The sequence below is a fragment of the Ceratotherium simum genome, chromosome 34 (genome assembly GCF_057802395.1).
Source record: "Ceratotherium simum simum isolate JZ-2026a chromosome 34, ASM5780239v1, whole genome shotgun sequence".
Lineage (NCBI taxonomy): Eukaryota > Metazoa > Chordata > Mammalia > Perissodactyla > Rhinocerotidae > Ceratotherium > Ceratotherium simum.
The window spans coordinates 5,745,869-5,760,485 of record NC_141933.1 but is presented as its reverse complement, the minus strand read 5'-3'; the positions used below and the strand labels follow the sequence as shown (position 1 = coordinate 5,760,485).

General features: G+C 37.6%; 1 protein-coding gene across 4 annotated transcripts in view; it reads right to left on the bottom strand.

Annotated features, from left to right (window-relative positions):
- The window catches only part of KMT5B (lysine methyltransferase 5B), a 55,434-nt gene that overhangs the window by 25,298 nt on the left and 15,519 nt on the right, over positions 1-14,617 (bottom strand). The window contains exons 2-4 of one of the 4 annotated variants that reach the window (XM_004437729.3): positions 11,435-11,670; positions 4,524-4,671; positions 539-607 (exon numbers count right to left, since the gene is read on the bottom strand). In XM_004437729.3, coding sequence (XP_004437786.1) covers positions 539-607; positions 4,524-4,671; positions 11,435-11,594 — 377 coding nt within the window. In that variant the 5' untranslated portion in view covers positions 11,595-11,670. Of the gene's footprint in view, positions 1-267; positions 352-538; positions 608-4,523; positions 4,672-11,434; positions 11,671-14,617 lie in introns of those variants that run through there. The other 3 variants (XM_087422529.1, XM_087422530.1, XM_087422531.1) reach the window with 3 other exon arrangements.

The window sequence follows — 14,617 nt, the reverse complement described above, 5'->3', positions numbered from 1 at the left end:
TCAAGAGCTGACTGGAGGGATGGGGAAAGAGGAGGGGGGACAGAAAAAAGGGAGCAAGGGAAGGAGAGAGGAAGAGAGAGAAAAATACTCAAATATTTAAGATATAAAATAAGAAAACCATGAGGCAACATCGTGAACACATTTCCCCCTTTGAAGCAAGTTCAATCACAAACTGATAGTTCGTAGATGCTGAGAGGAGGAGTCATGCTAAAACCACAGCTCTTCATTCCTTCTTGACCTGAAAATAAACAACAACCAGAAACATACCTGGCTGGGGCCTGCAATCAGTGCTCAGCTAATCCCAGGGAGTGACTCCTGATCTTTTGATGAATGATTTCTCTTAAAATTACCCTGTTATGGAGTACAAGTGGTTTTTTAAATATATCTATTACTAAGACAAACTATTTTAAAAGGTTTGCAAAATGTTCTAAAAATCGTGTTTATGCTGACATCTCCAATTACTCAACATAAACAATATTACAAAGGTTGAAACAGGTTAGTTGGTATCTTATTATTGCTTGTAATGCACTCTACCTACCTCACAGGGTTGTTGTGAGGAAAACTGTCAGATTTTGAAAAATGCCTTGAGCTCCTCGAAGGAAAGGCGCTATATAAATGCAAAAACAAACAACAACAATAAAAAAACTATTTGTATAATTTGTACTTGTAATTTCTAAGCAGACTTACAATATTAGTTGTAACAGAAAGCCTTAAAACATTGTGATATTCAAGAACTTGATGAAGACACGGGTAGGCTCAGCATGATAACAAAAGCCAGGATGCTAAAATTCTTTCCTGCCCATATAACATCCTTTTACCCTTGATTATATTAAGTTAGAAAGTCTAAAAACATCTTTATGTTTTCTAGTCAAGCATTTAATTTTCAAGTGACATTTAAAGTGATTTATAAATTCATATCCAACAGCAAATATGAATAATCAAATACATAAATAAAATAAAAATTAGATGGTTACAGTATTGGAAGGATGAGTCAAGACTGTACAGGCTCAAGTTTGGATTAGAAAAGTTCCAAAGAAGAAGTGCCCTGAGATGACTCTTGTCATTTCTTCTTATTTCCTGCTCAGCTCACTGCTCACTTGAGTCTCCCCGACTCCCCAGGATACTGTGAAATCTCTGGGTCTGCAGCCTAAACAAGGGGGCATTACCGAAAGCATCATCCTTGCTTTACAATATCCATCTCCCCACTAGCTTTTTAAAAGATCAGAGGTATTACTAATAACGCTTCTCTGATGAAAAGGAAGAATTTAAGTTTCATAATTGACAAAAGTCAACTAAATCTAAATACTTCCCAATAAATTAAAATTACTGTTTTGTTTATACTGTTTCGAGGTATTCATGCTACAAACTTAATTGTTAGTAAATATAGGGATATATTAAGATTAAAACATAGGCATTCAGAACATAGCCAGTTTGGGAAATTCTGAAATCATTAACCATCTACTGTTTCTGAACACTGTTCCTGAGGGTACAGTGAAAGAAGCAGAAGGGAGGAAAAAGGGCATAAAAAAAAAAGAGAAACTAAAAAATGACAATCAAATTAGAGATGTATAAACATAAGAACAAAGAGACCACTTATACCAGTAACATACAGACAGCTTGGAGAATTAAAATCCAAGCTCCAATCACATCTTCCAGTCACTTCTTTTGCACTCCAAAGAGAAAGAAGTCCATAAGCTAATAATTTAAGAAATATTTATGGTTATTCAAATAAAGCACTACAGATTTTCCTTATTTTCTATAAAAAATATCTTTGAAAATGATATCAGTCAACATTCTGGTAAATTCTTACTAAAAAGATCAAGAACTAGAAGGGATAGTTTTATTTTCAAATAAGTCCACTAAGATTAAATGAAAATGTATACCTTTAACTAAGATTAACAAGCTTCATTAATAAAATTTCTATGTATTCCTCAAATGTCAGCTTACAAGAGAGTCTGTTAAAACACCTTTGACACCCATGCCTCTGGTGAAAGGCGGAGAGCACTTCTTGACAGCAACGCCAACTGCTCAGCCACACTGGCCTACAGTGCCAAAACTGCTGCAAAACCAACCCGGTCTAAGCGGGAACAGGAGGATTACCTACACCATCGATGGCTATTTCAGGAACTGTATGAGTAGAATTAAGCGCTACACTGAAAAATATGAATAGATGTTTTCTTCTGCATGTTTAACTTTTTAACCAGTTTTAATTTTAGATCCTTCAACTTCTATTCATAAAAAATTTTACATACTAGACTGGATGAATTTTAATTTAGAGGTACTTGGATATAGTAAAATCTTGCGTTTTAATATTATTATAATAGTAATAGTCGTGTGGCAATCCTAAACTTTACATTTTAGGACTATGTTGTTTCTTTTTTTTGTGAGGAAGATCAGCCCTGAGCTAACATCTGTCGCCAATCATCCTCTTTTTGCTGAGGAAGACTGGCGCTGGGCTAACATCTGTGCCCATCTTCCTCTACTTTATATGGGACACCGCCACAGCGTGGCTTGACAAGCGGTGCGTCAGTGCCTGCCCGGGATCCAAACCTACGAAGCCTGGGCTGCCAAGGCAGAGCGCGTGAACTGAACCACTACACCACCAGGCCGGCCCCAGGACTATACGTTTTTAAGTGAGCCCTAGGAAGCCACTGATAAGGAACTTTTTTATTCATTTATCACATCACAACGAAGTTCAGTAGGCCAGATGGTTTAGCACCTAAGTATTCCAAGGTAGTCAGGAGCGTGTTAGAAATTCAGAACCTCAGGCCCCATCCCACAGCTGCTGAATCAGAACCTGCATCTTAACAAGAGTCTCCAAGTGACTCATATGAAAACTAATTATGAGCAGCAGTTGTCCAGGAGGACGTCTACAGAAAGTATCAATTATGTTGTTTTTGCAGAAGCCAAGAACAGGTAACCCTTCATCCTCTGGAAGAGTCAAAGCATGGGTTTCTGAATACATGGAGTTCCTTCCTAAGACAACCCATTTGGATGGAATGCTTTCTAAAATGGTTTATATCCTTCCACATTTCAGTACACAAGGCATAATGAACATAATCTAGCCCTTCCTTGATGACTCCAGGTCATAATTATGGGCCTTTGGGGTAATATCCCGAATGCCACTGGACTATTATGTGAAATAGTGATTCACATTTCTTAACTCAGAAAAGAAAAAAATCAAAGGCTAAAGGGTGACTTAAATACTATCAGGAGCTTCTAGGAGGAGAATAAGCACTGGTCTCTTATGTTCACTGGGAAAAAAGGAAAACTGACTTAAAATAACACAAAGTAGATTTTATTGGACTGCAGCGGTTCTGCTGATTTTCCAGAGAACAGCCATCCATTTGCCTATTTAGAAACTTTAGATAGTTTCCCGCCAACAGAGGGGTATCTTAATAATCTCTCAAGTCCATTCCAACTTTTCACTTCATTTTAGTAAGTAAAGATATATGATGACAGGAAATTACATGAAAATACCAAAGGCACATTTTTACCCGAATTACTTCTTTCTTGATTTAGAATTGATAAATGAATTATACAGTACCTTGTTTTAATTCTAGCAAGGGATAGAATTAGAAGGGGAAAAAAAACGATGCAAGATTTTCTTCTAATCACCTTTATTCACCAATTCCTACCTTCCCCCAACTAATTACTGGTGACTATCCACCTGGTGATCAAGTCCCTCTAGGGTAGTCACTGACACTGAAGCTACAAAACACCAGTGCTAGCAAAAGAGTGACAAGTGGCCCCGAGCATGCTCTACCTTCTAAACCCCTGCTGTTATGTTTTCCACCAGATTTGAAAACCCTTTGCCATTGAAGTTGAGAGATAAAAGATATAAAGCTCTAACTAAGTGTTTGGTGGTAGTCAATTATGAAACTATCTAAGGGCCTTTTGATGTTTAAGGGAATTAGAATAAAGAAATTTAAAGGACGACAGATTTCAAGAGCAATGTAAAAATATCTTATATAGATGGCATTTGATAATAAAGCGGTTACAGATCTGTTTGTTATCTGTATACTGAATATAAGCACGTCTTTAAATATTCACTCTGACTTACGATTAGCTGAATCTCAAAGATTAAACATGATGGCAAAATTCCCTACATACACTGGCAATTATTTAAAAGAAGAAAAGTCTGTAATAAAATCATGTAAACAACTGATGTAACCTACTTTAAGTAGAAAAAGAAAGCATATACATTTTCAAGGTTTTACAGGATACTTGTAAGATTTTTCTTTCAGCTAAGATAATATCAACATTTAAAATAGAATATGAAGATGCTCCTCCAGCTTTATATTTTAATAGAAATATCTTGAGATAAAATAAGAACACAGAATTAAAACTGGCAAGACGCTTAGAGGCTTTTATTGGTTTTTTTGGCTCACATATAGAAAACCCTTCTGTAGCAAAGAACTTTCTTTAACGTCATTTTAAATTCTGAGTAAAGTAAAATTAGTCATCTATTTTCTTAAATTCAGCATCATCTGTTCCATTCAGGATAAAGACTTAAAATTTACCTAGTATTCATTTTGTGTGTTTGAAAACCTAAATAGGGATCAAGAACCAAACTGGTTGCTAGGTCATCATTTTCACAGAGTTCCTTGGCAGACATTCCAGAAGATGGTACATATCGACTCTGTCCTTCAAATCCTGAATTACCATTACCTGTGAAAAGAAAAAGAAAAGTAACTCAAACTGAAAACTAGTTAAATCTACCTTAAAAACCTTTAGCTTCACTGTCTATTCAAGGTAGTAATCAAGAACTGAAATAACTTATTGCAATCAGTTTTAGTAATTAAGAACTGAGTACCTTTTGCATAAACAGAAAACCAAATGCAGCAAACTAACACAATTATTGAGAGTATGTGGTTAGCAGATGATGTCATCAGGTTCCCAAGAACAGAATCTGGGGAGCTGTGAGACTCATTGGCTCAGATGCCCTACTTCCCCCCCCAAGGAAGAGATGCGAAAAAGGGATGGGTGGATGTTCATTACTGCAGCAAGACAGCATAAGGGCCATCACAGACAGGGCTGGGGCAAGGAGGAAACAAGAGGAACACCAGACACTCTCGGCAGTAAGTACCAGATGGTAGATCTCAAGTACCAAAAGGAGGAGTTAACTTCGGCTTCCGGCTTTGGGGCAGATGATTATTACCCCCACTTTGCTGGTAACTGAGGCCCAGAGGTTAAGAAACTTGCCTATGATTAGAGCAAGGTAGCAGAATTGGGAAAAGGAGTAGAGAAAGAATGACAGGCCTATTTCCAACTGACCTGTTGGAAACAGATTTTGAATGAATGGATAAAAATAGGGAAGGGAAGTGACTGAAATATATAATTGAAGCAATTGGGTTTAACTCTGGAAGAAAAACAATATAAAGAGAGGAAAGGAAGGCCAAATTTGTATGGATGAAGTTTCACCAGTGCTGAGTTGAGTCTGATGTACGTCACTGACAGTCTTTTCACGGAGTCAGCCCATGTAATTTAGAGAACACCAGCAGTATAACTTGAAGCCTCTCAAAATTGAGATGTGCAAGAAAGAGAGACACAGTGAAAGGTGTAACCTTTTCATCCACTCTTTCAAAAAAACAAAATAAACACTTACATGCAAGTCCCTGCCAAAGGGTAGGAGTACGTCTTGCAATCAAATTATTTTCACGTAGGTATGTGAAAAGCTATCAAAGTCGTTATATTTTCTATAACTGTTTCATTGAAATATAATTCACATACCATACAATTCAACTACAAAAAGTGTACAATTCAATGGTTTTTAACATATTCACAGAATTGTGTAACCATCACCACAATCAATTTTGGAACATTTTCATCACCCCCAAAAGAAACCCCATACCCATTAGCAGTCAATATCCATTTCTCCTTTCGACAGCCCCTGACAACCACTAACCTACTTTCTGTCTCTATGGATTTGCCTAGTTTGAAAATTTCATGTGAATAGAATCACACAATATGTGGTTTTTTGTGACTGGCTTCTTTCAATTAGCATGTTTTCAAGGTTCATCTATGTTGTACCATGCATCAATACTTCATTCCTTAACACGGCCAAATAACATTCCATCGTATGGACATGCCACATTTTGTTTATTCATTCATCAGGTGATAAACATTTGGGCTGTTTCCACTTTTTAGCTATTATGAATAATGTTTCCATGAACATTCATGTAAAAGCTTTTGTGTGTACATATGTTTTCAAATCTCTTAGGCACATACCTAGGAGTGGACTTGCTGGGTCATGTGGTAACTCTATGTTTAATCTTTTGAGGAAATGCCAGACTGTTTTCCAAAGTGGCTGTACCATTTTATGTTCCCAACAGCAGGGAATGAGGGTTCTAAATTCTCCACATCATCACCAAAACTTGTTATTATCTGTCCTTTTGATTCCAGATATCCTAGTGATTGTGAAGTGGTATCCTGTGGTTTTGATTTGCATTTCCCTGATGACTAATGATTTTGAGCATCTCTTCATGTATTGGCCATTTTTATATCTTTGGAGATATGTCTGTCTATTCAGATCCCTTGCCCATTTTTAAATTGGAGTTTTTTGTCTTTTACTGTTGACTTATAAGAATTCTTTTTTTTTTTTTTTTTTAATTTTTCTTCCCCCCAAAGCCCCAGTGGATAGTTGTATGTCATAGCTGCACATCCTTCTAGTTGCTGTATGTGGGACGCGGCCTCAGCATGGCCGGAGAAGCGGTGCGTTGGTGCACGCCTGGGATCCAAACCTGGGCCGCCAGCAGCGGAGCGCGTACACTTAACTGCTAAGCCACGGGGCCGGCCCTATAAGAGTTCTTTATATATTCTGAATATTAGTCCTTTATCAGATGTGTGATTTGAAAATATTTTCTCCCATTCTGTGAACTGTCTTTTCACATGTTCTTGATGGTACCCCTTATATAGCACAAAAGTTTGCAACCTTTATAAATTTCAATTTATCTTTTTTTTTCTTTTATTCCTTGTGCTTTTAGTGTCATATCTAAGAAACCACTGCCTAATCCAAAGTCATGAAAACTTATGACTAGGTTTTCTCCTAGGAGTTTTATAGTTTTAGCTTTGAATTTAGGCTTTTGATCCATCTTAATTTTTCAGATATAGTGTGAAGTCAGGTCCAACTTCATTCTTTTGCATGTGATTATCCAGTTTTCCCAGCAACATCTGTTGAAAAGACTCTCCTTTCCCTCCTTAATTTTCTCGGCACTCTCGTCAAAAATCAATTGACTGCAAAAATGAGGGTTTATTTCTGGACTCTCAATTCTATTCCAGGGATAAACGTCTGTCCACATGCCAGTATAATACTGTCTTGATTACTGTAGCTTTGTAGTAAGTTTTGAAACTGAGAGTGGGTCCCCAACTTTGTTCTTTCTCAAGACTGTTTTGGCTATTCTGGGTCTCCTGAATTACCATAAGAATTTTAGGATCAGCTGTCAATTTCTGCAAAGAAGCCAGTTGGGATTTTCATAGGGATTGCATTCATCTGTAGATCATTTGGAGAGTATTGCCATCTTAATATTAAGTTTTCCAATCAATGAACATCAGATGTCTTTCCATTTATTTAGGTCTTCTTTAATTTCTTTCAACAAAGTTTTGTAGTTTACTGAGTATAAACCTTACACTTTTATTGTTAAATTTATTGCTAACTATTTTTTCTTTTGGACACCACCATAAATGCAATTGTTAACTTCATTTTTTGATTGTCTGTTACAAGTGTACAGAAATACAATTGATTTTTGTGTACTGATCTTGTATCCTGCAACCTTGCTAAACTTGTTTATTAGTTCTAACAGTTTTTTAGTGGATTCCTTAGGATTATCTATACAAGCACTATGTCATCTGCAAAGAGATTGTTTTACTTCTTCCTTTCCAATATGGATGCTTTTTAGTTCATTTTCTTACCTAACTGCTGTGGTTAGATCCTCTAGTACATGCTATTGTACTAGAATACAAGCGGTGAGAACAGATATTCTTGTCTTGTTCCTGATCTTAGGGGAAAACCATTTACAGATCTTCCTCAACTTACAATTGTTATGTCCCGATAAACCCATCATAAGTTGAAAATATCCTAAGTCAAAAATGCATGTGATACACCTAACCTACCAAACATCATACTTAAGCCTAGCCTACCTTAAACATGCTCAGAACACTTACAGTAGCCTACAGTTAGGCAAAATCATCTATCACAAAGCCTATCTTATAATGAAGTGTTGAATATCTCATGTAATTTATTGAGTACCATACTGAAAGTGAAAAAGAGAATCACTGCATGGGTACAGAATGGTTCTAAGTGTATTGATTGTTTACCCTCACAATCACATGGCTGACTGGAGCTGTGGCTTGCTGCCACTGCCTAGCATCACGAGACAGTATCATACTGCATATCACTAGCCTTGGGAAAAGAACAAAATTCGAAGTACAGTTTCTACTGAATGCGTATCATCATAAAGTTGAAAAATCGTTAGTTGAACCATCGTAAGTTGGAGACCATCTGTAGTCTTTCACCATTAAATATGATATTAGTGGTGGGGTTTTCATAGATGTTCTTTATCAGGTTGAAGAATTCCCTTCTATTCCTAGTTTGTTGAGTATTTTTATCCTGAAAGGGTGTTGTCAAATGCTTTTTCTGCATTAGGATGATTGCATGGTTTTTGTCTTTCATTCTACTGATATGGTGTTAATATATTGATTGATTCTCAGATGTTAAATCAACCTTGCATTCCTGGGATAAATCCCACTTGGTCATGCTGTAGAATCCTTTTCATCTGTTGATGGATATGATTTGCTAGTATTTTGCTGAGGATTTTTACATCCATATTTGTTAGAGATACTGGTCTGTATTTTTTTTTCTTGTGATGTCTTGTGTTTCAGGAGCAGGATAATACTGGCCCCATCAAATGAATCAGGAAGTGTTCCCTTCCCTTCTATTTTTTTGGAACAGCCTGTGAAGAATGGGTATTAATTCTGCTTTAAACATCTGTCTTTATTCACCAATGAAGCCATCTGGGGCTGAGATTTTCTTTGTAGTTACTGTTTTTTTTAAATTACTGATTCCATTTCTTTCCTTGCTATAGGTTTATTCAGATTTTGTATTTCTTCTTGAATCAGTTTTAGTTTGTTGCTTTATAGGAATTTGTTCATTTAATCTAAGTTATCTAATTTGTTGGTATACAGTTGTTCACAGTATTCTGTTATAATCCTTTTTATTTCTGTAAGGCAGTAGTAATGTCCCCTCTTTCATTCTCGATTCTTGAGTCTTTTCTTTTTCTTTGGTCAGTCTTGCTTAAAGTTTTGTCAATTTTGTTGATCTTTTCAAAGAATCAACTTTTAGCTTTGTCGATTTTCTCTATTTTCTTTCTATTCTCTATTTTGTTAATTTCCACTCCATTATTTCCTTCTTTCTGCTTGCTTTGGGGTTTAGTTTGCTCTGCTTTTTCCAGTGTTTTAAGGTGAAAAGGTAGGTTATTGATTGAGAGCTTTCTTCTTTTCAAATATAAGTGTTCACAACTATAAACTTCCCTCTACACATTGCTTTAGCTGCATCCCGTAAGTTCTGGTATGTTGTATCCTCATTTTCAATCATGTCAAGTATTTTCTCATTTCCCTTTTGATTTCTTCTTTAACCCATTGGTTACTTAGGATCGTGTTAATTTTCACCTATTTGTGAATTTCCCAAATTTCTGTTATTCACTTCTAATTTTACTCTATTGTGGTCTAAGAACATACACTGTATGATTTCAATCCTTTTAAATTTATTGAGGCTAGTTGTATGGCCTAGTTTATGGTCTATCCTGAAGAATGTCTCATGTGCACTTGAAAAGAATGTGTATTCTACCATTGTAGTCATTAAGAAGAGTTAGTTTAGAGTATTGTTCAACTCTTCTTTCCTTGTTGATCTTCTGCCTAGTTGTTCTATCCAATATTGAAAGTGGGGTACTGAAGTCTCCAAATTATCGTTGAATTGTTTCTCCCTTCAATTGTGTCAGTTTTTGCCTCAAGTACTTTGTGGCTCTGATGTTAGGTGAAGTCGCTGCAGTTTATCTAAGATGGAGCATTGCTTTGTTTCTCTTCATCACTGGCTCTCTTTTTGCCCCATTCTTGCCCAATAACTTTCAATGTGATGCTGTCCATCTTCACACTCTCTGGGTTTTTCCAGTCTATCCCTCTAAATCTGTCTATACTTGGCAAAGTACATTTTGTATCACTCATTTTCTAAATTCTTCTGTACCTCCAATAATTAAACTAATTAAGACCTTTTTGCATTATGATGCACAAAAGGAGGCCAAGAGCAATTTGTAAAAAAAAAAAAAAAAAAAAAAAAAGCTTAAGAGATGCCTATTTTACTCACCAGAGCCAATACCACTGTTATAGTCACTACATCTCTCAATTTCCCACCACATGCTAAGGAGTGAGGAGGGGTCCATGCCAAGGAGAATCCATTCAGTCTTGGGCTCTCTCCCTACTCCTGTCTCAAGCAGGGATTTCTCTCCGGTTTTTACAGAGTCAGTGACCTGATCTGATACGGAAAGGTTAATGGCAGTCTGGACCCAATGAATAGCATAATCCCTAAAAAGTAAATGAATCAGAATTGGTACAATCTATCTGAAACTGTAACAAACCCCAGGTTAATGCAAATCTACTGGGAGTAGGTTGATTCCAACACAAACTAAGGCTATTCAGTACTGGCTAAATTAACCTTAAGAAAAGTAAGAAATAGAAAAAGTGTCCTCCTTAACATGGCCATATACTTTTGGACAATCTTATATAGCTGCCTACTCAGGTTTACACTTAGCCAGGGGCATTTTACCACTCTTAAAAGAACTACGAAACCTGTATCAAATCTACCATTTCTCTAACTCTCAACAAGCAGCCTCATCGGCACCAAGAGGTATAGAGGTAAAGAAGTGGCTCATTATCAACAGAGCGTCACTGCCAGCATCAACGACTGTTCACCCTATGTAAATAGAAGAAATGCGGACAATTCGTGAAGCTGCCCTAAATTTCACTTGTCATGTAAATTAGTTGACTTTATTATTCATATTACTCTACAAGTTTTCAAAGAAATACATACTTATACTTACACCAAATATAAAAAACACAGTTTGAACTCATAAGAAATTCAGGAGTAGTACTTTAATACTTTTTATAGCACAAATTAACCATTCAGGTACAAATGCTACAAAACATAAAGTTATGGATATAAAAAATGACCAAGGTTATTATATTAAACATTAAACTTGAGTTGTACACAATGTCTGATGAGAATAAAAATTGACAGAACTCTGAAAGAGTAAAAACACTATACTGTTAACTGTGAGAACGTAAAATTGTTTGGGAAACAGAGAACAGAACACACGTTACGAACTGGAAAGAATTTCCATCCCATATCACAATCAAAAGAACGACAGGTTAAGTGTGTACATACATCTGCTCGACCTCCTCTCGCCCGCGTTTCTGCCAGCCTTCACCGTGTCCTTTCCCGTGTGCTGTACTTTTGATTGAGTCTGCTGATGGTCATTAGACAACTTGCCTCCATTTCTCCTGCCATTCACCACCATGTTCTTGGATTCTCCCAACCACTTCATACCCACAGACAGCCTGACCCAGGTGCATTTAGTCACTCTCTTCAAATAGCTTAGAGAATAATTTCAATGTTCTCTCCTAACAGAAACAAAATATGAAAAACAAAACAAAATGGGGAGGTAAATACATAAAAGACCAAGCTATACAGATCCTTGAGAAAGATACAAAGTATTAAAAGTAATTTACTAATTCATGTTTCCACTCTTTAAAGACTCCCTGGCTCCCCCAGCCATCCGGTGTCATGCTGAGGTCTACAGTGCCCCCAGACTCTGAGGAGGGACTCATTCTGGCTTGCTCATTGCTTGTGCTTCAAATAGCGACTGGTAAATACTAAGTGCTCAATAAATAGTTATCTCTCAGTTACCAGTAAGAATCATCTTTGCTCCTCATTATGCTGATATCTAGGTATACCCCAATAATCTGCTCAAATTACACATTTTGGTAACATTCCATTAACTCCTTGAGTAGACTACAAGGAAGTTCTCTATTCTGTTCTGAGGAAAGCTTAAGAGGCATCTAAATTAAGCTTTGTCCACAACAGCTGTCACATCTTTTCGCTGTTGTTAGTTTGAAGGCAACGGTCAAGGTACAGAAGGGACCAGTAGTCAAATATCAAAGTATTGCCCATCATGAAATGTCTGCCTTAGCCTTCCTTTACAATGGCAACAAAAACTGAGAGATTATTGCTAATACAGCGGTATCCCTCACTATCTGAACTTTAATTAGCTGAACCTGGGAACTGAATAATTTGGAGAGTGACAGCATAACAGATTACGTTTGATGGTAATGGAATGAGAAAAAAAGATGTCCATGAGAGCACCTCATTACGGAATTATACTTTAGTGTACGTCAGACTAAAAGGGCTATAAGATGAGAAAGCAAAAAACAGAGAACTTGAGAGCTAAAGGGAGTTTACGATCCTAGTACAATCCTTTCAATCTGTAGATGGGACTGAGGCCAGAGAGACTGAGGTACACACCCAGTGCCACACAACCAGCCTGAGGCAGAACCAGGCGGAGAAGCCAGCACTGCTGCCCAAGGCTCTCTCACCACACCAAAGGGCAATTTCCCTTATTTTTTACAAACACACAGAAAAGTATAAATGATAAACTATTTTGAAGTACTCCCAGAAATGTATACCTGGACATGCCTTGAATGATACCCACACAAATACAAAACATTAATATTTTTGTGTGTGTGTGAGGAAGATTAGCTCTGAGCTAACATCTGTTGCCAATCCTCTTTTTGCTGAGGAAGATTGGCCCTGGGCTAACATCTGTGGCCATCTTCCTCTACTTTATATGGGATGCCGCCACAGCATGGCTTGATAAGCGGTGCGTAGGTCACTGCCTGGGATCCGAACCTGCGAACCACGGGCCACCGAAGCGGAGCACGTGAACTTAACCACTATGCCACCGGGCCAGCCCGAAATATTAATTTTTACTTGACCTCAGGTCTCTTTTATGTCACAAGAATTTTGTGTGTGAATTCACAGTGGGGTAAAATGTGTATGACATGCTTAGGTAAAAAGGTAAAAAGTATCTGATCCATATTAAGGATACTTTTATCATTGTTCTCTAACATGTATTTTTCTCCTGGTTCCTTCACTATTTAAATTCAATTAGTATTCAACTTTTATTGTGCCTATCTTTTGATCTTATAGGCTGTGCTAAATCCAGAAAAATGCTGCTGCTTAAATAACAGGAAAGGGTGAGTAAAACTACTGACACATCAAGCTATAAGCTAAAGATTTTTCAATTATTACATTTTATCAAATTAAATAAGACCTCCTATAGATGATCAAATATCCTACATTTACACTTAGAAGAAAAGGCACAGAACTCAAGAGCAGCATACTTCTGAAGCATAAAGGCAACGAAAGCTTGGAAAAAAGGCAATGCCCCATGACACTTCTTTTCTCCTCTGCCTGGAATGCAAGGAGCCGGCTTTTTGTCTGGCTAATCCCTTCATGTTCCAGCAAGTTTGCCTTGACCCTCACTGCTGAACCCAGGTAGACACCCCTGCTACAAACGGAAGTAAAAGCCCTTATGTCACTACGTAGTAATGGTCTGTCTGCCTCCTTAATTGACAGAATTCCCAGGGTCAAGAATTTATTTTTCTGGGCCAGCCCCGTGGCTTAGCGGTTAAGTGCGCGCGCTCCGCTGCTGGCAGCCCGGGTTCGGATCCCGGGATCGCACCGATGCACCGCTTCTCTGGCCATGCTGAGGCCGGGTCCCACATACAGCAGCTGGGAGGATGTGCAGCTATGACAGACAGCTATCTACTGGGGCGTTGGGGGAAAAATAAATAAATAAAATCTTTAAAAAAAAAGAATTTATTTTTCTTTTCTCTAGCACAGCACAAAGTAGATCAGAGGCACTCAACTAATTAAAGAATAAATAAATGAGGTTGTGGTTTAAACCACCTAACAGAAACTGTATTTCCGTATTTTTTTACACTGTAAATTAAAGTTACAACCTGACCTCTTTTTTCTCAAGATGCTCACGCTCTTAAAGGCAGTGAGAGAAGCTCCTGCACAGGCACGGACACAGCAGGAATCACAGCCACCACCGTCAGCAACCCCTCTACCCGCTGCCATTACGCTTTCTGGTGTATCCCCTAGCTTTGCAACTCTACAGGAAAGAAGAAGTAGAAGGCGAAGTGCTTTTGGTCCTTTAGGAAATCCATCCTAAGAATGCCCACGTTACACACAACTTAGGGCTAATGACTGAAGAACATGTTTTTAAGACTCTTAGAAGTCCTACTATTCCTCAATGATAAGACATAAAATGTAACTATACGGAATAGAAAACAGCAATGTGGCTTTCGGTAGAATTAAGAGACAAAAGAAATAGCAAGTCATCTCTCCACAGAGAATCCTTAAGTCCCAACCAGGATTCCCACTCCGAGACAAACAGCAGAGAACCTGAGATGAGACCCAGCAACCTGGGTTTGAATACGCTCCAGGTGACTCTGGCGCCAGCTCCAGTGTGAGAACTATTGTTCTGAGTTACTTATTCATTCA